Source organism: Uranotaenia lowii, chromosome 2 (assembly GCF_029784155.1).
Source record: "Uranotaenia lowii strain MFRU-FL chromosome 2, ASM2978415v1, whole genome shotgun sequence".
In the NCBI taxonomy this organism is placed as follows: domain Eukaryota; kingdom Metazoa; phylum Arthropoda; class Insecta; order Diptera; family Culicidae; genus Uranotaenia; species Uranotaenia lowii.
The window spans coordinates 210,023,023-210,049,841 of NC_073692.1; the positions used below are offsets into that span (position 1 = coordinate 210,023,023).

At 35.8% G+C, this 26,819-nt stretch overlaps 2 protein-coding genes across 2 annotated transcripts in view; one reads left to right on the forward strand and one right to left on the reverse strand.

Moving 5' to 3' along the window:
* Positions 1-18,517, reverse strand: part of LOC129742286 (B-cell receptor CD22-like) — a 21,101-nt gene extending 2,584 nt beyond the window's left edge. Inside the window, exons 1-4 of the mRNA XM_055734168.1 lie at positions 18,445-18,517; positions 9,255-9,385; positions 3,256-3,415; positions 2,811-3,104 (exon numbers count right to left, since the gene is read on the reverse strand). Of these exons, the coding sequence (XP_055590143.1) occupies positions 2,811-3,104; positions 3,256-3,415; positions 9,255-9,385; positions 18,445-18,517 (658 nt within the window). The remainder of the gene's footprint in view (positions 1-2,810; positions 3,105-3,255; positions 3,416-9,254; positions 9,386-18,444) is intronic.
* Positions 18,518-25,860: 7,343 nt separating this feature from the next.
* The window catches only part of LOC129742287 (uncharacterized), an 11,242-nt gene continuing 10,283 nt past the window's right edge, over positions 25,861-26,819 (forward strand). Inside the window, exon 1 of the mRNA XM_055734169.1 lies at positions 25,861-26,652. Coding sequence (XP_055590144.1) covers positions 25,861-26,652 — 792 coding nt within the window. The remainder of the gene's footprint in view (positions 26,653-26,819) is intronic.

A 26,819-nucleotide genomic window follows, 5' to 3' on the forward strand; every position in this document is an offset into this window, starting at 1 on the left:
CTTATTTCGTGGTGCTCAAATATTACAAATGTTTTATTCACTTGAGAACCAAAGGCTATGATCATTTAGTATCCGGGCACTTTGTTTCGTTGATAGCTACGTTAATAGAGCTTGAACATGCAAAACTTTAGTAGCGTTGTGTTGGTTATGAAAAGGACTATCTTGCCTATTTTTGATAGATTTTTAAGTTAACGTGTTTTGAGATATTATCGATGCAAAAAGACATGGTAAAAATAATTTTGCACAAATTTACTCCTTTTACGCATTTTGCGCCTAGAAAATTCTTCATTGTTGACTTTAAAACTCATGAACTGTTGATTTTTTTTTTTAAATTTTTTTTTCGGACCAAATGGTTAAGAAGAATAAGAGGCCACTCTAGGATTAACACGAAGTTCAAACCAACCATCGGAGTGCAACCCTTGATCTTAAATATGGTGAAAAGCCTATGGTTATTGGGGATAACTGAATGCAGACTCCTTAAATAATGCAAAACATCCATTTCAGGCAGACAAAAAGTGTTGCCTGACTAGTAGACAAGTAAATAACTAATAATGATCAGGTCCAAAGATCGCGATCTGTGCATCCGGTTTTTACGCAATATGACAGATGTGTTCTGATGGACAAAAAAATTTATGTTAAAATAAGATTTAAGATATCAAATTCTTCGAGATGCCTACTCATGAAAAGGTTCCAACCAGATCCCAATTGCTTTTTCTAGGTGAGTTTGTGTAAAATATCATGATTTTGCAAAGGTTTTGCTTCTGTGGTAAAAAAAAAATCAATATATGACTGAAAAAAGTGTGCAAAGATAAAAAAGAGATTTTATGAAAAAGTTAGAGTATTTCTTGAAATCATTGATAATTTTTTTTTTATATTTTTACATTAAATGTCATACTAATACCTTCATTTCCTCCATAGAAAGTTTTTCGATCAAATGAATAGTTTTTTAAATACACACATTTGTAATTTCCCGGATACTAAATGATCATAGCCTTAGTTGGTTTTTGAATATTTCTGTAAATAAGATAAGGAGATTTCTTTTTTGATGAAAAATTAATTTTATAGGAGTATTATCCTCATGAAAATTTATTTAAGAAAATACGAACTTTTGTAGAAAAGAGAAGCTTACTATGTCCCAGGTGCTCACTATGCCCTTATCTCCCTTATAACATAAACTGCTGAAATAGAAACAGTGTTTGAAAAATATTTGAGCCGCAGATCTTGATCTTTTTTGGCATAGTAAAATTTCCAAGCGTGCTACAGTTGTCAAAACTCTCAATACTTTTTTCCAACATCATTACATCAATGGATTGGACTTGTCTTAAGATCATGACTAAAAAAATTTGAAAAAGTGGTTTAAAAACCGTACTTTAAAATCAATCAACCGTAATGATTATTTCAGTCACATGTGAATAATTTTGAAATGTGAATTGGTAATTTGATGTTATTTGACTCATTTTGGTATCATTGGATTTTTAAAATACAAAACGACCCACTTTTTTTTTACATATTTTCAAAGGATGGCTAACTATTTTTTTTAAATTTTTTTTTTCAATTCGCGATAAGAGATAATCTCTTACACCTTCAACTTGGATTGGATTTTTTTGATTATTTTTTTTTCGCAGCGATGCTTTGAATAAATCCAGAAGAAAATGCTTTTGAATAAAACTCTACCCGCTCATTTTCAACATCGTTTCATTTCTTTCAACTTTTTATTTCGCTATTTTTTTCCATAATCCTGAAATAATCTTAGTAATTAGTAAAATAACATAATTTTCTCCGATAAGGATACTCAAGTAAAACCGAAATTAATTGCCTTTCTTATTATGTGTAATTTCAATGCGAAAATCTTGCGTTAATATACTCTAAATCCAATGCAAGTTGCATTTAGGTGTTGAAAATATAAGAAATTGCAGATTGGCAAAAATTTCAAAAAACAGTTAGTTTTGAAAAATTTTCAAATTCTGTGATTTATATTTTGAGAACCTAAAGATGCCAAAGAGTGTCAAATCACGTCAATTTGCCAATTCACTTGTCAAAAATTTCTACTGAGACTTCAACAATTTTGACAATTGTGTGATTCGAAACTTATGGTTTATGCACCACTTTTTCTAAATGAAGCCATAGCAAAAATCAAATAAATAAAATATAACTTTATGTGTAACATGTAGCTTCTAATTTCACTTAGATTTAGACTTTGAATCATCCAAATAAAGGAAAATTAGAGCTTACAACATCGGGAACCTACAAGATAGCAAATGCTCAGAATGCTCACAGTAGGACAGCAACGAGCACAGAATAAAAAAATGCACCACTTCGAAAGAACTATGGAATTGGCTAGAAAATGTACTAAGAACTAATTTAAAGTTGATCAGAAGATACCCTAACAGAAGCATGTTTGAGTTGAGGAAAAAAATCATCGAATGGAGATGGAAGAATATGGAGTAAGTTTTAAAAGAATTTGGAAATAGGTTATTTTGAATCTTTTAAATGTATTTTTGTGAACTGGTTATTTCTTGGCTTTAATAGAAATGTTTTAAGCCCTTTAAAAAAAAATTAAATAAAAAAAAAATTCAATTAAAAATTACTGATTGTAGCCGAATATTGTCTAAGAATCAAATTTGAGCTATGACGAGAGAGAGAGAAACAAGAAAAATATCACAATTTTAGTTGGGAGTATCGAAATGAAACTCCTAGAGCTCCAATAGGTCAAAAACCCTGGGCCGGATGACGGTTAAAAATAATAGCGATTTTTGAGATTTGGACCACTGTACGGCGCGACAAGACGCGGCCTGGGGCCGCAAACTTACCGGCCAGGACGACCTGGTAGAAGCAGGGCCACTGCTGCTGGCCCACCTCGTTCTGTCCCCAGCAGGTCAGGGTACCGTAGTCCTGATCCGAAACCGGCGTGTAGCTCAGGATGCTCATTGACCCGTTTTTCGCGAACCGTTCTTTGCCGATTTCGAGGGTTTCGCCTGAGTTGTTGAATTTCCAGTTGAACTGCCGCGGGGGCGGATCCGCATGGACCTCGCAGGGAATGTGCAGCGATTCGCTGCGGAATGCCCCGACGATGATTATTTTGTCGGTGGCGCACATGGGTGCATCTGCGAGAAATGGAATACAAGTGAAATTTAGTTAATTAAAACCTGTTCTTATTAACTCAAAGCGTAGGAAAAAAAGGAAATTCAAAAATGAAGGAAGTTGATGAAACACAGAAAATTTTCCTTCTATCCCTTTTACCGCAGCGATACTTACACTTGATTCGCAGCACCAGATGATTGCTAACCGTTTCGCCCTCGGCGTTAATTGCGCTACACGAGTAATTTCCGGACGAGTTACGGTTTACCTTCTGTAGCACCAGGCTCTGGTTGGACCGGATGACTCTTGCGGACGCATTGTGGGTGATTAGCACACCCTTTGGAACCATGGAACGACACAAGAACAGAAGCAGCCATTAGCTGGTTGACTAGTAAATCGATCTTAACCCTCATCCGCATTAGAGTGTCATTTTGACACTATTTCAAGTTTGAGTGCTTGTAACTTTTTTCAGAAGCTTCAAAAAACAAAAATTTCTTCGGGGACCCTAAATGAATCCAAAAGTTCTTTAATTTTGCATCTTTACTTTATTTATGGACGAACCCTGAAAGCCTGGACAAAAAAACTCCCTTTTCCGACTTAGAGTGTCATTTTGACACTCCAAAAGTAAAATCCATTTAAGTCGTTTGAATTATTATGAACTTCATATAAAACTTATATCATTAAAAACCTTGTAATGTCAGTAAAATATGTTTAGAACATTATACATAGCTAAAGCTTTTAGTTTTCTCGTTATTCAGCATTAAAGAAAAAAAAATCCGAAAAAACATGCCTCAGGAAGACTGCTGTAGTTCATATATTACACGTCCTAAAAAATATTTGCCTGAAACATATGAAAGCTGAAGTTAATGTCTACATCATGGAACAAAGAAATATTTTTTTAAATTTTTTTTAATGAAATGGTCACAAAAAGTTCAAAAAAGTGGTCTAAAAAACCTACTTTTCATTCGATTGCTAGTAAATACTGTTTGAGCGATGGTAGAGTCTTTTAAAAAATATGACTACAAACTTTATTAAAATTCTTACATTTTGCTGTCTTTAGATTTTCGATGCAACAAAAATTGAATTTACTTAATTTTTCAAAGTTGACTACTTTGCGCGATTTTTTCACTAATTGAAATTTTATCTGTTTTTGTGGTCCACCGTCAGGTTGTACCCGGATTTTCAGTGCTTTCTCGCCGTTTGAAGCAATCAAAACTATATCCATTGAAAAGGGAATTTAATCTACATTCTAGTGAGGTGCAACAAATCACGCTGTGAGATTTCTCAAAAATATGAAAATTATAAACGTAAAATAATTCCTGAATTTCTAGAACTACAAGCAGCGCATCCAGCAAAACGTGTTTGTTTGCTCTTCGAGTAGGTACGGTGGGTGGTGATTCGGGCAGAGAGCGAAGCCGACAGACGAAATAATGATGCGTGTCGTGACAAGCAAACGTGAACTCCTGTCAATAGAAAATTTCCAACCAAGAATCGCACGACACGCATCATTATTTCGTCTGTCGGATTCGCTCTCTGCCCGAATCACCACCCACCGTACCTACTCTGAGAGCAAACAAACACGTTTTGCTGGATGCGCTGCTTGTGGTTCTAGAAATTCAGGAATGATTTTACGTAAATTGTTGCACCTCACTAGAATGTAGATTAAATTCCCTTTTCAATGGATATAGTTTTGATTGCTTCAAACGGCGAGAAAGCACTGAAAATTCGGGTATATCCTGACGGTGGACCACAAATACAGATGAAATTTCAATTAGTGAAAAAATCGCGCAAAGTAGTCAACTTTGAAAAATTCCAGTAAATTCAATTTTTATTGTATCGAAAATCTAAAGACAGCAAAATGTTAGAATTTCAATAAAGTTTGTAGTCATATTTTTAAAAAAACTTTACCATCGCTCAAACAGTATTTACTAGCAATCGAATGAAAAGTAGGTTTTTCAGACCACTTTTTTGAACATTTTGTGACCATTTCATTAAAAAAAATGCAAAAAAATATTTCTTTGTTCCATGATGTAGACATTAACTTCAGCTTTCATATGTATTAAGCAAATATTTTTTAGGACGTGTTATATATGAACTGCAGCAGTTTTCCTAAGGCATGTTTTTCGGATTTTTTTTCTTTCATGCTGAAAAACGAGAAAACTAGAAGCTTTAGCTATATATAATGTTCTAAACATATTTTACTGACATTACAAGGTTTCTATTGATATAAGTTTTATATGAAGTTCATTATAGTTCAAACGACTTGAATGGATTTTACTTTTGGAGTGTCAAAATGACACTCTAAGTCGGATAAGGGAGTTTTTTTTGTCCAGGCTTCCAGGGTGCGTCCATAAATAAAGTAAAGATGCAAAATTAAAGAACTTTTGAATTCATTTAGGGTCCCCGAAGAAATTTTTGTTTTTTGAAGCTTCTGAAAAAAGTTACAAGCATTCAAACTTGAAATAATGTCAAAATGACACTCTAATGCGGATGAGGGTTAAATAAACGAGAGGCGCGTAAGCTTCATGGAGAATTATATGAATTTTTCCTATAAACTTGCTTTATATTCTATTTATTAGAACAACGTCTTATTCGACGAGCTCGACAACACTGGTCGTACTTGTAACTTGCGTCCACCAAGAATGGATTTGGCTGTTCGTGATTGCATTAGCGCTGTTCTAAATAAATCACGAGTGATTGGGATTGGTTACTTAAGTTATCTTTGCCAGTCCATACTGAAATAAGTAGAACCAAATTAAAAAAAAAACTGAGTTTGGCACCGAACTCAATAAGATCGAAAATATCATCAAATTTCAGATATGAAATTGTTTTGGAAAATTGTCATTATATTGTTTTTTTTTATTATAAAGATCGATTCGCTCAATTTCATTCTGCTTGGAAACATTGCACTCAAAGTTAGCATACACATTTCTGGGCATCGTGAGCGATAAAATAGCTTATCCCTGCTGTTAGCTCGTGTTCGGTGAAATCGATCGGACACATGTGCTTGAGCTGCAGCAATTTAACACCCTCGTTCCCCCGGAAGACAGGCTGCATAGTTTCAACTCGCTTGCCCCTCAGGGACGACGCAACATTCTTACGGCCAATGATAGAGTTTCATCAATATGAAGGAGCATAAAACGAAAGAAAATGTGCGCGTGATGCAGTTTTCGCTTTCGCTTCGGTTGTAGGCTACAGTGAGTAGTATCAAGCAAGGATGGTCTAAATCCACTCGTTCACTCAATCGCGATGCACTCTTCAACGATTCACTCAAGCGCTCTTTCGGATCTCGCGAATCTTTGTCTGAACCGAACGCTGGGGGAAAAAGAATAACGTTGATCGAATCTGTTTGTGAGTGCTGCTGGTTTTGAACGTTGGGCGCTTGCATACGGGCAGGTTTGAATCATGCAATGATGCAATCATCGACTTTCCTGGCTCCAGATATTCGTTCGCTGATCCGATTCAACTGGTTCAACTGAAAGAAGGAATCGAATCGGCAAATGATTGGCCCGCCGTTCGTTCAGATATCTTTCAATCGCCGCACACAGTATTTAACAAAAAAAATCATTGCGGCCAAACGGTACACGGTAGACATTTGAATTCTTCGCAACATGTTCATATTTTTTTTATGATCTTTCTTATTTTCAAAGAAAAAAACTGATTTTATTGCCAAGGGATATGAAAAATAAGTTTAAAAGGTTGATGTACCGTAAACTGGGGGAACTTTGATCAGCGGGGTAACTTTGATTAACATGAAATTTTTGCAGATAATCATCATTAACTTAGTCAAAAGATAAAATATCTGCTAACTGTATACTGCGTTTGAAAGCCTATGAATTGAGCTACAAATAAGCTAAATTTGGTTTTTATTAGAAGATTTTTTATATTACTTAAACTATAATTTCAAAATCTCAAAATATCTCATTTTTTGAAGGCTCACAAACAATCATCTCTTCTGATCAAATTTTAGCATTTAGGAGCAGATGGGTTGGTTAATGCAAAAGTTCAACTTTTTTCTTGTTGTAAGTTTAGTATAAGTGTTATTTTTATGGTCATTTAATGATAGTTTTTGAATATTAAAAAAAACGGTCATTTTCCATGAAAAACCCTGAGAAGAACAAATGGATAAAATCATATCAAATGGTTAAGTTTGAAGAAAAAAATGAACATGGGAACAGAGCGAGGATTTAGGGAATTACATGAAGATAAAATTTCGTTTGTTTTTAAGGTAAAAAAATATTGAGAATTGTTTATATTTTTGCCCCTAAATGTATGCAGCAACATTGTCCATCTTTTGAGTATATTTGTTTCGAGATAAAATTTGAAAGCATGTTAAAATACATTAATCAAATTTGGGATTTTTTTTGGCAGTAATAGAGATTTTTTTTTTAAATTAAGGTTTTAAGTCAATAATCAACTTTCCCAAAGACCGCTGGAAATTTTGACATTTGAGAGAAAAGTTATTGAAGTTTTCTTTTTGAAAATTTTGTCCAAATTTGCAAAAACGGGTATTGAAAGTTGTTGAATGAGCTCAAATATTCATTGTCAAATATTTAATGACTTCCTTGAGTGATGTGAGGAATAGTTGTAATCAAATATTTTGGGTCTTTTGCATAATTCAATTTTTATTTTAAGTGTTGTATCTCTGAAACAAGAACATCCAATGAGATATAATTAATTGACTCAAAAAAAAAATCTTTCCATGTGTTTCCATGTACGCTTGTTTGTTTATCAATTATCAAAAATCAATTTTACCCAAAACTGACCAATTTTGAAATTTACACACGCCATTTCACTAAAACTAGAGGTGAGAGACTAAATTTGACAAATGTTTTGAATTTTAAGACGCAAATTTTTTCCAAAATCCGTTTTTGAAACAAAGGTACCAAAAATGCTGTTTCCCTGTGTTATTTATTAATATAAAAATGAAGATTAGTTTGGATTATAATTTGTTCAAATTTGAAACTAATCATGAGTTTTTTTTCATCACAAAAGGCTAAATTTTGAAAAAAAAAAATAACAACACTATGAACAAAAATTGGCAAATGTGGTAAATATATGAATAATAAATGTATGATGAAAACATTATAAACTTAAGATTAAACTATCGCAAAGTTTAGACAAAAAATTTACAAAAAAAAAACAAAAATATTGGAAACTCTATTGAACTGCGCCACTGAAAACCATCACAGAAGTTTTGGTTCAAATCACAGAATTCGAGAACTTTTTTTATCAAAAACATAGTTATTTTTTGGAAACCTTGGGCTTGAATAATCAATAGTTTCTTGTCTTAAATCATTCTAGATGGAGCTTTGAACTTGCTTAAATAATTGAAACATTTTTTTTATAATTTTTCATGGATTTTTCAATACATGTTAACAAAAACAGTCGAAAAACGGAAGAATACACAAAAAAGATATGAAGTATTTAAAGTTAATAATTGGAGATATTATTTTAATAATAAGATGAACAAGTTTTATAATCTCTTTTCACCGATAATGAAAATGGATACTTTTCTTTTTTCATTACATTTATACCCATCATCTCTTAAGCTGATGTATAAAAATGTCTTAAAATCGAAAATGGGTAATATTTTGCTTTAAAAACGGTTTTTGATAAAAGTAGTTTCTGAATTATTAATTTCATAATTCAAACAACAAATCAAATGTATTAATGATACTACTCATCATAAAAAAGGATCCACCTAATGCTGACGCTCGAGCTACTTTCAGAAGCGCCCGAACGCAGGCAACCAAACTGTAGCAAAACCAAATTTGCGAGCAGAACGAATGATCGGATGCGGTCGAAAGAATTGCAATCATCAATCGCTCGCTGATGATATTCGTCTGCGATTCTTCTGTGCAGAATCATCTTCCAAAGCAATCGATTGATGATTGGATCATAGGATGGCAGACAGGCAACCCAATCGCCTCCTGAATGAAGTAAAGAGGTTGGCCGGAAAGTCCGATTGGTTCACTCACTGAGTGCCATCGTGTGTAATTTTTTCGAATGCGTTCGGGGAATGGGTTACCTCAAAGAGTGAGAGAATCATTTTATGTTCGTCGATTTATTCGCCAATCACCATCCTTGGTATCAAGTGGATATAGTATAGTATTCTATCCAGCAGCAACCACTAGAGAAAAGTGACGGGAGCTCCACTCGTAAATAACACTTACGTCGTGTAGCCAGTGTAATTTCCTCCACGGAGGGTTCGCTTGGACGTGACACTCGAAGTACACATCGTCTCCGTCCTTGATGTCGTCCGCCGAGAGTGTCGAACCGAGGTGCAGCGAAACGATCGGAGGATCTGTGGGAAGAGAAAAAGAAGGAGAAAGTAAGTGAGAGAAAGTTGTAGGGGTTGTAGGCAAGGGTGAAATATAAAAAAAACCAATGTGATTGTGAGGAGCCATTTGGAGCAGCGAGCGTGGCGGTTGGGGAGGCAAATATTTGGGCAGAATGCTGTATGATGTGCTAGCTACTTCAAGCTAGCTGATGCTGATGTCGTCCATGGGGACATTTCTCGAGGAAAATGGATAGAGTTGTGCCTTTCCGAATACATACTTGGGGCTATTGTGTGTACCGTACATGTCCGTCCATGTCTGTCCACATATCAGAGGAGAAAGCTCTCGACTTTTGACACGAAGATAAATCATGGAAGCTAATCTCGTAAATGCCAATGGGTGACAGTAATGATCTGACATGGCAATATATGTATGCTGGGGAAGTTAGTATTGGGAGCATATTAGCCCTAGCAAGTTTATACGTTCTGTTCCGTTTAGTGAAAAATTAAGGGGTTGTCAAAACACTTTTCATGCGTTTGGTATGGACACTTTTTCGTGATTCTTTAAACGATAAACCTGTTATTTCTACTCTATCGCACGGGCCTGATTGAAAGTATAACATATTCACCCCTTTTTAAACCTTAATATTGAAAAACGCAACGAATTTTCATGAATTTTCGGATCGGAGCTTTTTTCCCAAACGGACCGATTACGGTCAAAAGAAAGCTTTTCAGTTAAAAAACGTCCGATTTTCGTTCGATTTTCTGAACCATTTCCTTGCTAAAAGCAGCGTCGATGGCAAGACCTGACAGTTCAAGTCGTTCCAGATTATGTTTGAATTCGGTCAGTTTTTCTTGGCCGGGATGAAAAAGAATTGATGCGACGCGTCGTCTAGTATCGCAACGTTCCACCGCGGTTTCTTTCATAGCAATCATATAGTTTTTTTTATATGACATTATATATCATAATTTTTTTTTAAACTAGTGTCGGAAGATTGTTCGATGGAAAGCATGGGTGAATCAACCCAAATTCTTCGAAGTGACGCGTGTTTTATGTGTTATCTAGATGTCAAATAAAATAAATTTATACCGAATAACTTGAACTTTTTGATAAATCCAAATAGTTTATAAATTTACGATGGCAGCAATAATAAATTTGGATTTTGAAAACGAACCTATCTGGATTCTAGAATCGGACCAAATTTGGTCTGGAAATCCGTTCCAATTGTCTGACAGTTTGCTTTTGGCATCGCGTAGCGTCGTCGTCAGGAAACTTGTGTCACCAGAGCCCTGAATTGGTCCGAATTTAGTCGATTTTCTAGTCTATTTTTGAACCGATTCACGGGTTGAACGGACCAAAACCCGACCGATTTTTGCCCGATTTTTCGATCTAAGTTCGTTAAAAACTAGGATGGAATATCGTGGGCCATGGGAAACGTGCGTATCTCTGAATATCTTGGATGGGTCTAAAGATAAAAATCGTAAGCAAATTTTTCTATATGTTGCTAGCTTGTGTACGCATCATATGCTTCTTTCATTTAACTGGCTGAAAAAAAAAATTACTTTCATAACTGAACAAGTATCCGCAAATTGTATCGGTGGGAAACCTAAAGTTCATAACAAAAATATGCTCACATGCACTCTGTTGTGTTTGTGAGCCTACTTGGTTGAATGATTTAACTGAATCAAAGCAATCGAAAGATTCCTTTTAATTCAACCACGGTAAATGAAAAGTTCATATTCCAGTATTTCGATAGCAACTTACTACTTTCTTTAGTGAACGTTTTCGAAAACGTCTTTCGATTGCATTGATGCTCACATGCCCATGATCTTAGTTTTGTCTTGCTCTTTCACATGGAAAAGGAATTGTTCTCAAACGCAACCAATTCGCAAATCATAGCCTGTGGGGAATCATGGGTCACATATTGGAGGGTATCTTTGACCTTCTATATTTAGGAGTTTTTTCACACATTTATAACTAAAAATACATTTCTTCTGTCCGTAAAGTTTTCTTATGCCAAATGAAAAATAAGAAAAATATTCTGTCAATTTTATTGAATGCGATAGAGACGAACATAAACATAAATGAGGAAAATTGAAAAAAAGGTTTGCAAGCCAAATATTTGAAAGTTGATGCTATCCAATTATACACAACTCTATTTTATTGCCGTACCTGAAATTGCTCCCATTGGAGACCGATTACACACCGTGTGTGCAATGGAATTTTTGTGCCTTTTCCAAAACAATCTTTCCATGTGAGTTTACTATTGCTCGGAATAATAATATTCTTATACCAATGGAATCCACAAATGTTAGGCCAAATGTATAAGGAAATAGTTTTGATGAAAATCAAATGACATAAAAGTTATCGTAGAGTAAAGTACTATGAGTTCGCATGTCGTGAAAAGGCCTCCGTCTCGAATGGGTTATAAATTCTGGTGGGGAAGGTTGAGCGGTGTAGGTGTGGTTTTGTATTCGGGTTATTTTCGAGTTAAGAACTATATAACAAACACAACTGGCATTTATGGATCATATCCGATACATGAATATTGATTTCATCACCCAATTTTGTGAGTCTGTAAAGTCTGAGCACTCTGAGCAAAAATCTAGGCAAAATCAAGGTGAGTATATATATATATAGGAGGTGTTACCGAATATCGAATTCCCGAATCAGCCATTTTGGCTATGTAGGCTATGCAACTATACGCAACTCATGAAGTTTGTTTACCAACAAACCACAGAAAAGCTGAGCAAAAAATAAACAAACTCATTGAGAGCCCCGCTCACTCCTCGCCTACTTACTGTGAAAGTCGGAGAACCTAGTGTATCTAAAGACCTTGGGCAAAATCTGTTTCTAACAAATATCTGGACGAAGGGTCAAAAATCTGTGTTTTACAGACAAATCTGGGTACCTGGCAACACAGATTCAAGATCTGATTCAGAGTGCCTACAGCTAGGGTGTAGGCATTTTGAGGAAAAGTAGGCAAGGGGTACCAAAAGTTTCTCAGTGGTGGAGCACGCTTTTTGACAGCCAGTTGATCGCCTACCATGCATATGATTACGATTGCCTGTCACAAGATGGTCGATTCCGTGTTTTTGTATATTAACACACCCGTTGCTGTACTCGCCCTGGTCTGATTAGCGATTTTTTTCTGGGCTTTGAGGGTGCCTCCATAAAAAAGTAATAATGCAAAATTCAAGATTTCATGAATTCATTGAGGGTCCCAGAAGATTTTTTTTTTTAATGCGTCTGAATAAAGATTCAAGCCGCCAAACTTCCAAAAGTGTCATATTGACACTCAAAAGCGGATTAGGGTTAAACTGTTAAACTGATAATATCAATCATGTAGTATAATTTGAGGTTATGTTGAAATGATTTTCAATAAAAATAATTGCTGGTAGTAAAACATATAACTCTATAATAAAAAATCTACAGGGAATTCCATAAATTTTTGTTGTTGAGCCAAATTTCAAACTTTAATCTGGTTGAAGTTTGCTAGAATCAGATGTAAACCGTAAAATTTTCAAAAAATTGTTTGTTTGAATTTACTCAAGAGTTTGGTAAATTTGGTGTTTTTAATTTAGCATAGAAATTTTTTTTCCACAAATCGAACCTTTCTTATAAAAAACTTATCCAATGTCTTAATAAAAGAAGCTAATTCTACCAGATTCTTGAGAATTTTAACTTTCGATGAAGATGAACCAAATTTTAAAAAGTCAAAGAAAGATATAAAAATTTGGTGGTTCAAATTTGATTCTAGCAAATTTGGCTCCTGTTTTATTAATTAAGGCTTCATTATACAAATGTAGCATACGACTATTAAAATTCAAGGACGATTTTTTTTAAATTTACTGTTTAAAAATAATAATCAAATATGAAGTAACGTTAAGTGGGGTAATCATGCACACGGGATAAACCCGAGCATAATTAAAATATGATACCTAGTATTTCATTCTATTGTTAAGTTCCATTTATAACTAGTCAATATAACTGTATGGATTTTGTCATTGCATTTGTTAACGAAATTCATGTCTCTGATTAACGAAAATAGTTTATAGTTGTGATCTAAAAATTGACTACCTCGTCAATGTAAATGGAGATAAAATATGTATTTGAGTGTTTTAAATACAGTTATTGGTGTTCCATATCGGGTGATTTTTTTAAAATAATTTCACTTAAATACAAAGCAGTGCTCATATTTACCCCATATTTCTAAAGATACGGGGTAATTATGAACACTGTTTTCTAAGCATTGGTAGATGACTAAATTTTTTTCTGATTATAGTCATAATTACAAAAACCTTTTCAAATCTTGAAAATGATCAAATGTAAATTACTATATTAGCTTCTTTTGTGATTATAAGAAAAGATGTCTCAGCTATGTAAAACTAAAATTAGCCCATAACTTCTCAACAGTAAATTTAAGTAGGCAACAAATCTCAGTAATTAATATTTAATTATAAAAAGGTATTAACGCCCACAAGCTGAAACTTCAAAATAAGTAAAAAAAATGAAACGAAGAAGAGCATCAGTAAATCAATTTTGGTTACTTTCAGGATTTCAAAAATTGAAAAAATGCTTGTTTTTTTTGTGTTTTTTTTCTTCATCCATTGTTTGAGCTCAAATGTCATAAAAAAATATTAGTCAAAAAAACCTTCCCATTATGAGGCGGTTACACAGAGACAGACGTACACGCTAGCCCACGAAACTTGTGTTAAATTTCCAACGATTGTTTTGAACCAACTTTTGTTTTTTGGCTTTGCCGAGTTTTTGGAAACTGAGAAAAAAACTAAATTTTGGTCAGTTTTGTTTGAAGAAAATTGCAGTTAAAGTTTTGTAGCACGCTTGTCCGGTTGCACAATGGAAAAATATTTTAAAAGTTGATTTCTATTTCCTTCAAACTAGAAGTGCTAAATTTTGAACAATGAGAAGCAAAAGTGATACTTGAAAGCAATCCCCTTTGAGATGTCTAGAATCAGTTCTGATGGGTAAAACTTATCGTCAAGAATGTTCTTAATGGACTGGATATAGCTGATTTATCCTTTGCCTACATTCCCTTACGATAGCTATTCAAGAAGTGCCAAAACTTATTGTAAAATTGTTAGTCATTTCAACTGCCTCAGTTATGCAAAAATTGAGGAATGAATAAAAGTTTATCATCAGTAAATACTTTTTATACGGTTTCTACTTATTAACTTTTTTCGGTGAGTGAACCAACATTCTTTTTATTTTATAAATTAACGTAACGTTTCGAGTAACTTTGGGGGACATCTGATGATGGGTTAAGAAAAATAACCTGAAATGTTACGTAAATAAAAAAAAATTGTTTCACTCACCGAATAAAATCAATAGGTAAAAACCGTAAAGAATGAAGGAAGTGAAATTCTGTCCAGTCAACAATAACTCTTTTCGCATTTATCTAACAATAAATTGAACCCGTCTATATAGAGGCATTAGTTTTATTATTGGTAAGCTCATATACGATTACGCCTTTTCGAAAATTGGGCACTTCGGAAATCGATTTGAAACTTTTGAACGGCGCATTTGAAATGCACACTTTTTTGAAAATTTTTCGTTCGAGCTTGTACGTCTGTTCTCTGTGGTGGTTTTTCTTACGGCCCTGACTTAGTGAATAGCCAGGCTGTAAAAAACAACCTTCCCATTATTGGTAATGCCACATTAAAAATATAATACTTGGATCAAAGGTAGAAACTTTAAATCAGTTTTGCTGCTGTCACACTGTTCCAAAAAATCGCATGGAGGCAGTGCTAGTATCTAGAAATACCTTCGCGGGAATCTTCTATACCGAGAACATTAGTCACCGTTATTTCAACATTGCTGCTCTCCAAGGACACTAATCGATTATCCCAAATGCAAGATAATATTTATGCTACCGTTTGCAGAATGTAGCAAAGTATCTACTGAATTTTTCACTCCATATGCCGGACGTGATTCTACTTACTTTCCTCTCGTTATCACCCGCCAGTGAGGCAGATATGTACATCCGAAAAAACGATTTCGATTTCCCACATTATCGAGTCCATGCATCCCTGGGTGGAAATTTTCTCGTATATGGAATCCTGGGGTAAAATGTTTAACCTTCTAAAATTCGAAATAAAAAGTTCATCAATTTTCTTCAGAAGTTTGTTGTATGATGTATGTGTACTCGTTTGTTTTGAGAAAAAAAAAATGAAGTGAGACGTTTTGCACTAGATTACTCTGTGTGGACCTGTGGATTTTCATATACAGCATCAGACAGCGGAGTTTAAAAGAATTTCTTCGTGGTATGTTGAGAATTATTTTTTCGATTACATCGCTACCGAATACTTACGAAACGATTTGAATTCAATTCAAATTTCTTCTTGTGTTCTCTTTTCTGGGTTCTTTTATTTAATATCTTCGATTTCCCTTCCTCGATCAGCCAGTTTTTCTTGTAACTTCTATCTTGTTTAGCTTATAAAATCTATCTGCTATCTTCTATCTTCTATCTTCTATCTTCTATCTTCTATCTTCTATCTTCTATCTTCTATCTTCTATCTTCTATCTTCTATCTTCTATCTTCTATCTTCTATCTTCTATCTTCTATCTTCTATCTTCTATCTTCTATCTTCTATCTTCTATCTTCTATCTTCTATCTTCTATCTTCTATCTTCTATCTTCTATCTTCTATCTTCTATCTTCTATCTTCTATCTTCTATCTTCTATCTTCTATCTTCTATCTTCTATCTTCTATCTTCTATCTTCTATCTTCTATCTTCTATCTTCTATCTTCTATCTTCTATCTTCTATCTTCTATCTTCTATCTTCTACCTTCTATCTTCTATCTTCTATCTTCTATCTTCTATCTTCTATCTTCTATCTTCTATCTTCTATCTTCTATCTTCTATCTTCTATCTTCTATCTTCTATCTTCTATCTTCTATCTTCTATCTTCTATCTTCTATCTTCTATCTTCTATCTTCTATCTTCTATCTTCTATCTTCTATCTTCTATCTTCTATCTTCTATCTTCTATCTTCTATCTTCTATCTTCTATCTTCTATCTTCTATCTTCTATCTTCTATCTTCTATCTTCTATCTTCTATCTTCTATCTTCTATCTTCTATCTTCTATCTTCTATCTTCTATCTTCTATCTTCTATCTTCTATCTTCTATCTTCTATCTTCTATCTTCTATCTTCTATCTTCTATCTTCTATCTTCTATCTTCTATCTTCTATCTTCTATCTTCTATCTTCTATCTTCTATCTTCTATCTTCTATCTTCTATCTTCTATCTTCTATCTTCTATCTTCTATCTTCTATCTTCTATCTTCTATCTTCTATCTTCTATCTTATATCTTCTATCTTCTATCTTCTATCTTCTATCTTCTATCTTCTATCTTCTATCTTCTATCTTCTATCTTCTATCTTCTATCTTCTATCTTCTATCTTCTATCTTCTATCTTCTATCTTCTATCTTCTATCTTCTATCTTCTATCTTCTATCTTCTATCTTCTATCTTCTATCTTCTATCTTCTATCTTCTATCTTCTATCTTCTATCTTCTATCTTCTATCTTCTATCTTCTATCTTCTATCTTCTATCTTCTATCTTCTATCTTCTATCTTCTATCTTCTATCTTCTATCTTCTATCTTCTATCTTCTATCTTCTATCTTCTATCTTCTATCTTCTATCTTCTATCTTCTATCTTCTATCTTCTATCTTCTATCTTCTATCTTCTATCTTCTATCTTCTATCTTCTATCTTCTATCTTCTATCTTCTATCTTCTATCTTCTATCTTCTATCTTCTATCTTCTATCTTCTATCTTCTATCTTCTATCTTCTATCTTCTATCTTCTATCTTCTATCTTCTATCTTCTATCTTCTATCTTCTATCTTCTATCTTCTATCTTCTATCTTCTATCTTCTATCTTCTATCTTCTATCTTCTATCTTCTATCTTCTATCTTCTATCTTCTATCTTCTATCTTCTATCTTCTATCTTCTATCTTCTATCTTCTATCTTCTATCTTCTATCTTCTATCTTCTATCTTCTATCTTCTATCTTCTATCTTCTATCTTCTATCTTCTATCTTCTATCTTCTATCTTCTATCTTCTATCTTCTATCTTCTATCTTCTATCTTCTATCTTCTATCTTCTATCTTCTATCTTCTATCTTCTATCTTCTATCTTCTATCTTCTATCTTCTATCTTCTATCTTCTATCTTCTATCTTCTATCTTCTATCTTCTATCTTCTATCTTCTATCTTCTATCTTCTATCTTCTATCTTCTATCTTCTATCTTCTATCTTCTATCTTCTATCTTCTATCTTCTATCTTCTATCTTCTATCTTCTATCTTCTATCTTCTATCTTCTATCTTCTATCTTCTATCTTCTATCTTCTATCTTCTATCTTCTATCTTCTATCTTCTATCTTCTATCTTCTATCTTCTATCTTCTATCTTCTATCTTCTATCTTCTATCTTCTATCTTCTATCTTCTATCTTCTATCTTCTATCTTCTATCTTCTATCTTCTATCTTCTATCTTCTATCTTCTATCTTCTATCTTCTATCTTCTATCTTCTATCTTCTATCTTCTATCTTCTATCTTCTATCTTCTATCTTCTATCTTCTATCTTCTATCTTCTATCTTCTATCTTCTATCTTCTATCTTCTATCTTCTATCTTCTATCTTCTATCTTCTATCTTCTATCTTCTATCTTCTATCTTCTATCTTCTATATTCTATCTTATATTTTCTATCTTCTATTTTCTATCTTCTATATCTTGTCATCGATCAGTTTTTTTTTGCATTTGAACCGCATATCATAATAAAATACACCTTTAAAATTATGTTCTGCTCTGTCGTTCAATGTCATTATCATTTTATCCTACACAAATACCGATTCAGTATGCTGCAAAAGGCAGCTCTTTGAAAAATTCACCGGAACATAATCATCAAATATATAGCGAAAAATATTTGCTCTGATGTTGAGCAGCCCATTCAAGCATTACCGCAAAATATTAATGGAAGAAGAGTTGAAAGCAACAACATCAACAAAAAAAATGGTACGATCCATTTGATCGTTCGTCTACATCCACATACATAGACCGGCACTCATCAACAATGATGCTGTTGTATAAAACATAATTTTTACCGGCGCAATGTCACGCGCCATTTTCGATAATATTCAAATTTATGCAGTCCAACCAACAAATAGGCAATAATGGCTCCCCATTGAAGTGGCCAGGCAGTGAATGCAGCAAAAAGCGATAGGATGTGATGTTGTACAGTAGCAAAAGTGGTAGGTAGTCAGTTGTCCGATATTTGTTTGTTCCGCCGTTGCTTCTTTTTCGTTTAAAAATGTTGTAGAGATAGGTACCTTCACATGTATTTGTGCAGGTTGGTGTGGTGCATGTATTTCGGAAGCGTGTTTGCACACGGTTGGTCTCTTGTAAAGTGGGCCGAATCATTTTAATGGAAATCATATGTAAATTCCATAACGATATAAGTTTCAGGATTTTTTGTGTATTTTTTTTCCTGCTCTGGGCGCCTCGATATAGACAACGGTTTCAACAATGAATAAATCCGACGGACGATAGAATGAAATATTTTACTCTAAGCCTGGTGGCCTTTTTCGCAAGGCAATTAAAGATGAAACGGAAATGTCTAGCCTAAAGGCTGTTGATTGTATTTTTATACGAAATGTTTATGGAAAATATACGAGTGAGAGACATTGTTGTTTCAATACAAAGAAGATTCACAAAAAGGAGTTCACTATGGTAACAAAAAGTAGCAATCAAAATCTGATAATTTGAGTTTTACAACATGTTGTTTAAGACGCTATCTTCTACAGATCACAAACAGCATGTTTACTCAGGTGAATGACCTTTTTTCTGTTGAAAAGTTATGGTATTGTGGAGTCTCAGAGCTACCCATTTTCAAGGTTTCAGTCTAGACGGCAGCCGCACACCTAGCTGACCTCATTGAGCTAGATTGGAAAGGTCAGTTGTGCAAGCGATTGCTCAACATTATTGGTCGAGTATGGTGTTCACACACTCTTTGTATGGTGGAGCGCAAAGATGGCATCTTTTTTAACAAATCAGTAGATGGAAAAAATATTGTTTTCATGAATCGTTCATAATTCCATAGAAATTGCATTTTTAGGATCATGTCTGAAATATTGTTCCTCGCGTAGCTTCTGATCCCATCGATAGAAAGTTTCACTTCTGTTGTGACCGATCAGCAAGTCACAAGTGAGAAGCGCTCATCATCATCTGTCGCGTTGACATGCCGCGAATTGTCACTAGTAAAGAGAAGATTATAGTTAAACGTAGAAGTGTAGAAGTGAAAAGCACATTGGCCGGAAAAAGTGCCGTAGCAAATTTAGCAACGTGGTATTCTGTTCGATCTTATAAATTCTGGATATTTATAGTTATGTTCTTAGTGAACTCCTTGTAAGTTTGAACTAAAAAACGAATCTTTTGAAGCATCATTATTTGATAAATATTTTATATTTGATAGCGTTTTATGCGAGGTGTTTCGGCTTAGTTAAAGTGGTTTTTTTATAAGTTTATCAGATTAGCCGGATATTCCCAGTAAGTCTACCTCTCGATCATTATATTGAAAATATCCTAATGATAAAATTCCTCCAGCTAGCCGTATTGTCAAACGGACCAGACACAGTTTCGCTCAGATTAGCTGGTCGATCAAGAAAAGGGACTAATTTGTAAGTCGATTTAACATTACTTTTTCTACCTCAAAATACTTATACCTGTTACAAATAAATTTCAGTTGAGTTCAGTCGAGGACGAACTGCAAAAAACCCCAACATTCTCAAAAATTATCGGCGAAATGAGCAAAACTGATCGTGTCATTCCTAACCTCGAAAGCGCTGTGGGTGGAACCACAAACGTGCACAACTGCTGCGATTGCTCCAAGGCAGATGGGGCTGAAACCATGGTAGCATGCGACCAGTGTAGTCGCTGGTGGCATTTCGGCTGTGCTGGAGTCGACGCTGACGTTGCAGACAAATCATGGAAATGTACGGATTGCTGCAAGACACAGATTCTTGATCCGGAGCACATGAGCTCGAAGAGATCTGCAAGATCAGTTATATCGGTTCGATCCACCGCTTCTGTGTCCCAGTTACGGCTCCAACATCTTGAAGAGCAGAAAGAACTGGAAGATCGTTACCGGAAGGAACAAGCAGAAAGAGATCGTCAGTTTCTGGTCCAAAAACATAACCTAGAAATGGCGATCATGCAAGAGGGGAGGAATCCTGGTAGCGAGAAAAGATCCGCTATTCTGGCAAATATGCGGGTCGAAGCTTGGGTCAACGATGCTCGAAATACGGAAAAGGAAGTTTCTGCGACAACTATTATACCACTTACCAGGTCAACGCCTTTGGCACCGCCAAATCAGCATAGGCCCAATCACGACCATCAAGAACCAGGTAGAGCAGCCGCAAATAACTTCATGCTTCCCCCGTCAGTACCAACGGGCCCAAAGGAGCAAGTGAACGTGGAAAACGGCCCTCCTAAACCTGATCATTTTCGTCGTGATCCTGCACCCTCGTATATTAATCAACCATCGACTAGTCGTGCCATGCAAATGCACCAAGTAAACTTCGGACACCGTGATCTTCCTACTGGTCCTCCTGCGGCTTCCAAATGCCAACCAGAAATCCAAGGCTTACCCAGGAACGATTTCTTCTACGCTTCCTCACGGAGCCATCCACCACCAATTTCACAACAGTTTGTGAACGGGCTACCACAAGTCAACCAGCAAGTACCTTCAAACGGACAACCGACACAGAACATCCCACAATACCCCCCGGAGTACGGCACCCATCAACAGTTTCCAAATTATGGACCAGTTCTTAGTGCCCAGCAGTTCGCGGCGCGGCAAGTAGTTTCGAAAGACCTACCGAAATTCGCCGGCGACCCGCTTGAATGGCCGATGTTCGAACATGCGTTTGCTCGAAGTGCCTTCGTCAGTATAATTTTTTTTTTTTTCGAAAGTTTATAAAAAAAAGTGTTATAGAAACATGCCGTGCCATATCGCCACATGTAATATCGTTGATAGCGTCCACCTTTGGACGTGTACTGGACCATGCCACCGCAGGTACCATGCTGCCTGTATTGGAGTGCAGCGGAATTGCGAAGAATCGATTAGGCGGTTCATGCTCCCGGTGTGCCATGACTGCCAACTTTCAATGAACGAGCAGATTGACCATACAAAAATGATGACCCAGCAAACACAAATATTGGAGCAGCTCAAATTGCAAAATACGGCACATGAAAAGTTGAGCTCTAAGGTTTCAAAATTGTCATATATTGAAACTTTGATTGAGGGTATCGATACACTCTCGAATCAAATGAGTATCCAAAAAAATGAACTCTCCTCATTGATAAAAGCGGCCATGCGACCATCTCCGTCAGCAGATAATTTATTTGACACGCTCTCATCGTCTATGAAAGAGCAATACGTGTCAACTTTTGACGCACATAAAAAGAAGATGGCGCAAACCTTCGAAATGCTGGAAGAAATGATCTCAGATCATCAAAATTGCCTTATGTCCATGGTGGAGGAGCAGCACAAAAATTGCTTCTCCAATTTAGAACAGGAGCTTACTCCTTCGCTCCAGTCCATTGCCTTGGAACTTAATGCACTAAGGGCAACCGTCCAAAACCCATCGAGTAACGTGGACCTGATTGATGAACTACGATCGATTCACGACGCTGTTGCAGCAAAACCAGTCACCCCTTTGCTTGAACCAAGAACGTGTTTGGCCGAGGAATTGAATCAACAAATAAGTCAAAAAATTGTCTCAGGTTGGCGCCTTCTGGGTACCAGAAAAGTATGGAAAGCCGATTGGACGGAGTACGACAATCGACAGTTGCGCCGCAAGAAGCAGCAACTAAAAGCCGATAGAGCAAAAAAAAAGACGGCAACGCAAGGCGCGTAATATTAACAACAATAATATGAACCCCCACATCAATAGCCGTTCTACCCACAACATGAATTATCCACTACCGCCTGATCGAGAGCTTCTTGCGGCGGCCAAAAACCTTTTTTCGCGTCCGCCAGCCAGCCCCAGTAATCGCAGAAGCAAACGAGGTATCCAATTTATAAGGGGTGAAACTTTAAACCCTCCAAAGGACAACGTTCGAGGAACACCAAGCCCCGTACCGTCACCGCGCCGTAATAGACGTCCGATAATTACTGCACCCACCGTCCCACCAAATTTGCCAACGAATTCTTCGCCTGAAGTATCACCGCGCCGTAAAAGACGTCCGACAATTACTGTACCTGCCGTCCCATCAAATTTGCCAACGAATCATAACGGAAACATGACGCCTTCAGTGCCACCTGTCTCCCCACAAGCGACGTTTGCCTATCCGTTTCCCAACCCGTACGTCACACCGTTTGCTGCCCCATGCTGCCATCGCGCTCCAACGGCTCCCACGGCGTTTGATTACCCGGTAATGTATGGGCAATATAATTTTCTGCCCCAACGACGCGTGCCAATGTAGGTACTAGATCTTCGATCGAAATTCTAGCTTATTGCCAAAATGTGAACCGTATGAGAAGCGCGGTAAAAATGAAGGAAATAAGCTTGAAACTTTTAGGCTCCTCTTTTCAAATTGTTCTCTTTACTGAAACTAGCTGGGACGCTAGCGTTAACAGTGAAGAAGTTTTCGGTTCGAGGTTTAATGTGTTCCGCAGCGATAGAAATTTAGCATTGTCCAAAAAAAAGTCAGGTGGCGGCGTTCTTGTAGCTTTGGATTCTATTTTTCCCTCAGAAGAAATTAAAACGCAAACATATACTGAATTTGATTCTATCTTTGTAAAAACATTATTGGCAAAAGAAATGCACATTTTTGCTTCCGTGTACTTTCCACCTGAATATGCCACTTCACATTATTTTGAATTATTCTTCCAAATTCTTGAAAATACATTAGCTGAACAACCGGAAGCAAAATTACATATTTATGGCGATTTCAATCAACGCAACGCTGACTTTATTTTGGATGATGACAATGAAGCAATTCTACTTCCAGTCGTAGGCGAAAACGAAACGTTACAATTAATCTTCGGCAAAGCTTCTATTTTAGGCTTAAACCAAGTAAATCATGTTAAAAATAGTAACAATAATTATCTTGATCTACTTTTTACTAACTGTACAGAAGACTTTTGCGTAAACGAATCGGCAGATCCACTATGGAAAAACGAAGCATTTCACAAAGCGATAGAATACTCGCTCTTTATCCATAACTGTGCCAAACCTCGCGACTGGGAATACGAGGAAATGCCAGACTATCAGAATTCAAACTTCGAACTATTGAAACTAGAACTAATTAATATAGAGTGGTCAAGTGTATTGAAGAATGAAGGAAATGTTGATACAACAGTAGAAACCTTTTATAACATAATGATTAATCTAATAAACAGTTATGTTCCTTCAAAATTTAAAAGACGGTCCTACAGCTCTAAACACCCTGTCTGGTATAACAAGGATTTGAAAAACTTACAAAATAGGAAGCAAAAAGCTCATAAAGTCTACAGAAGTGATAGAAGTGTTACAAATCATCAAAATTATATAAATTTATGCAACCAGCTTAATTCATGTATAAAAAGTTCTTTTGAAAAATACAATCAGAAAATTGAAAAAGAAATTAAACAAAACCCAAAAGCGTTCTTTGGCTATACTAAAAAGCAGATGAAAAATTCAAACTTTCCTACTCAATTGACACTTGACGGAAGCATTGGAAATAATCCACTGGAAATTTCTAACTTATTTGCAACATTTTTTCAAGAAGTGTACACTTCTTTCACTGAGACTGACCGAGATAGGGAATACTTTTCAGTCATTCCAGATTTAGCGTGTGACATTCAGGTCAATGAAATTGATTACAATAATGTTTCCGAAGGACTTAGAAAACTTGATGCTTCCAAAGGAGCAGGGCCTGATGGACTTCCCCCATGTTTCCTTAAAAACTTGGCGGCCGAATTGACACAGCCTCTTCTGATTCTTTTTAATATGTCATTAAATTATAGAAAAGTACCCATATTTTGGAAAAAATCTTTTTTAATTCCGATTTTCAAGTCCGGAAAAAAATCAGATGTACGAAATTATAGAGGAATAGCTATTTTGTCTTGCATCCCAAAACTTTTTGAATCAATAATAAATGAAAAAATTTATCAACAAGTAAAAAATATTATAACGAGTAAACAACATGGTTTCTTCAAAGGACGCTCTACAGCATCAAATCTTCTCGAATTCGTTACATACGTTATCGATTCTATGAGCAAAGGCTTTCATGTTGAGGCTATTTATACCGACTTTAGCAAAGCCTTTGATCGCATTGACATACCCCTTTTAATCTTCAAATTAAAAAAAATTGGCTTTCATCCAAATCTTCTCTCCTGGTTACAATCATATTTAACTGATCGAACACAAATCGTTCGTTTCCAAAACGAATTATCCAAATCTGTAGCTGTGACCTCTGGTGTGCCTCAGGGGTCTCATTTAGGACCTCTCCTTTTCATACTGTTCGTTAACGACATTTCCTTTATTCTACAACGGATTGAATACCTAATATACGCCGACGATATTAAACTATTTCTGAAAATAAAAACAACCGAAGATGTTGAAACATTTCAAAACGAAATCAATGTTTTCTTTGAATGGTGCAACAAAAGTTTACTTCAATTGAATGTTAAAAAATGCAACTCTATATCATTTAGCAGAAAGCAAAGTTACCCCATCATTAAAACAAAATTAGGCAATCAACCAGTACAAAAATGCAAAATTGTAAGGTATCTCGGCGTCATACTGGATTCAAAACTCACGTTTGTAGAACATCAGAACAATATCATCAATAAAGCAAATTGCATGCTAGGATTTGTAAAACGTTTCAGCAAACACTTTCAAGACCCATACACCATAAAATCACTTTATATATCCTATGTTCGTTCGATACTGGAGTATTGTAGCATCATATGGAATCCTTATTCAAATATTCACGAGCAACGTCTCGAATCAGTTCAAAAACAATTTTTGTTATATGCGCTACGTAAAATAAATTGGACCACTTTTCCTCTGCCATCGTATGAATCTCGTTGTAAGCTTATTGATATAGAACCTCTCAGTAAACGCAGAGAATTTTCCCAAATTGCATTTGTAAATGATGTTGTTACACAAAGAATAGACAGTCCTGAATTACTTTCAAAACTTAATTTTTACGCACCCTCCCGTCCATTAAGAAATAAACATTTGTTCTACATTAAACTTTACGACAAAGACTATGCAAAACATCAACCTATTAATCAAATGATGTACAAATACAATTCACAAAGTGAAATTATAGACGTAGCGATGAAAAAAACACAATTAAAAAAGGCATTCAAAAACAACTTCATAGAACAACAAAATAGCTTACATTAGTTTTAAGTAGTTTTAAGTATTGTAGTCTACATAGTTTGACTTAATAAATAAATAAATCGACGACAGCAATGTGCGGGATCCAGCCCGATGAGAACCTTGCGAGGTTGCAGAGAAGTCTCATAGGAAATGCTCGTGAAAAGGTACTTAGCATTCTTACAGTACCATCTGCGGTTCCCGAAATAATGGCCACTCTTCGTGCGGAATGTGGAAGACCGGATCAGCTGATTAACAGCCTTATAAGCAGAATCCGGAATACAAGTCCTCCCAGCATCAATAAGTTCGATTCCCTAGTGACGTTTGGACGTGAGGTAAGAAACCTCATTACTTACATCGAAGCGGCTAACCTGGAATCACACCTCAACAACCCGTCGCTTGTTACCGAACTTGCTGCGAAATTGCCATCGGACCTTCTCCTGCAGTGGGGAATGCATATTCAATTGACCCAGCAAGCAACACTCAAAGAATTCTGCAACTTCGTTTCCGCTATTAGAGCCGCGGCGTGTAATGTGTCGGTCCCCTCAAAGCAATCTGTTGATGGGAGTATCAAAAAGGACAAGCGCAAGGACAAAGGCACCTTTGTGAACGTGCACCAAGAAGCTGATCGAGTATGCGAGAAAGTTTCCACCAAGTCTAATACCAACAATACGGTTGCCAAGCCGTGTCTCGGATGTAGTAGCAGGGCACACAAGATCCGGGATTGCCAAAAGTTTCGTAGTCTTACAGTGATGGAACGATTGAAGCTGGTAGAAGAAAAGGGGATGTGTCGTCGGTGTCTGGCGCCCCATGGCAAATGGCCCTGTCGCACTAAACAACCCTGTGGCCTTGAAGGTTGCTCAGAAGCGCATCACAAACTCCTACACGTGAGTCAATTTGAACCGGCAACGGTTTCCATCCATCGTGACAAAAGGGGTTCTACTTTGTACAAGATTTTACCTGTTACACTTCACGGCAACGGAAGGTCCGTTTCTGCCTACGCATTTCTCGACGACGGTTCGAATGTTACTTTGGTAGAAGACGAGATAGCAGA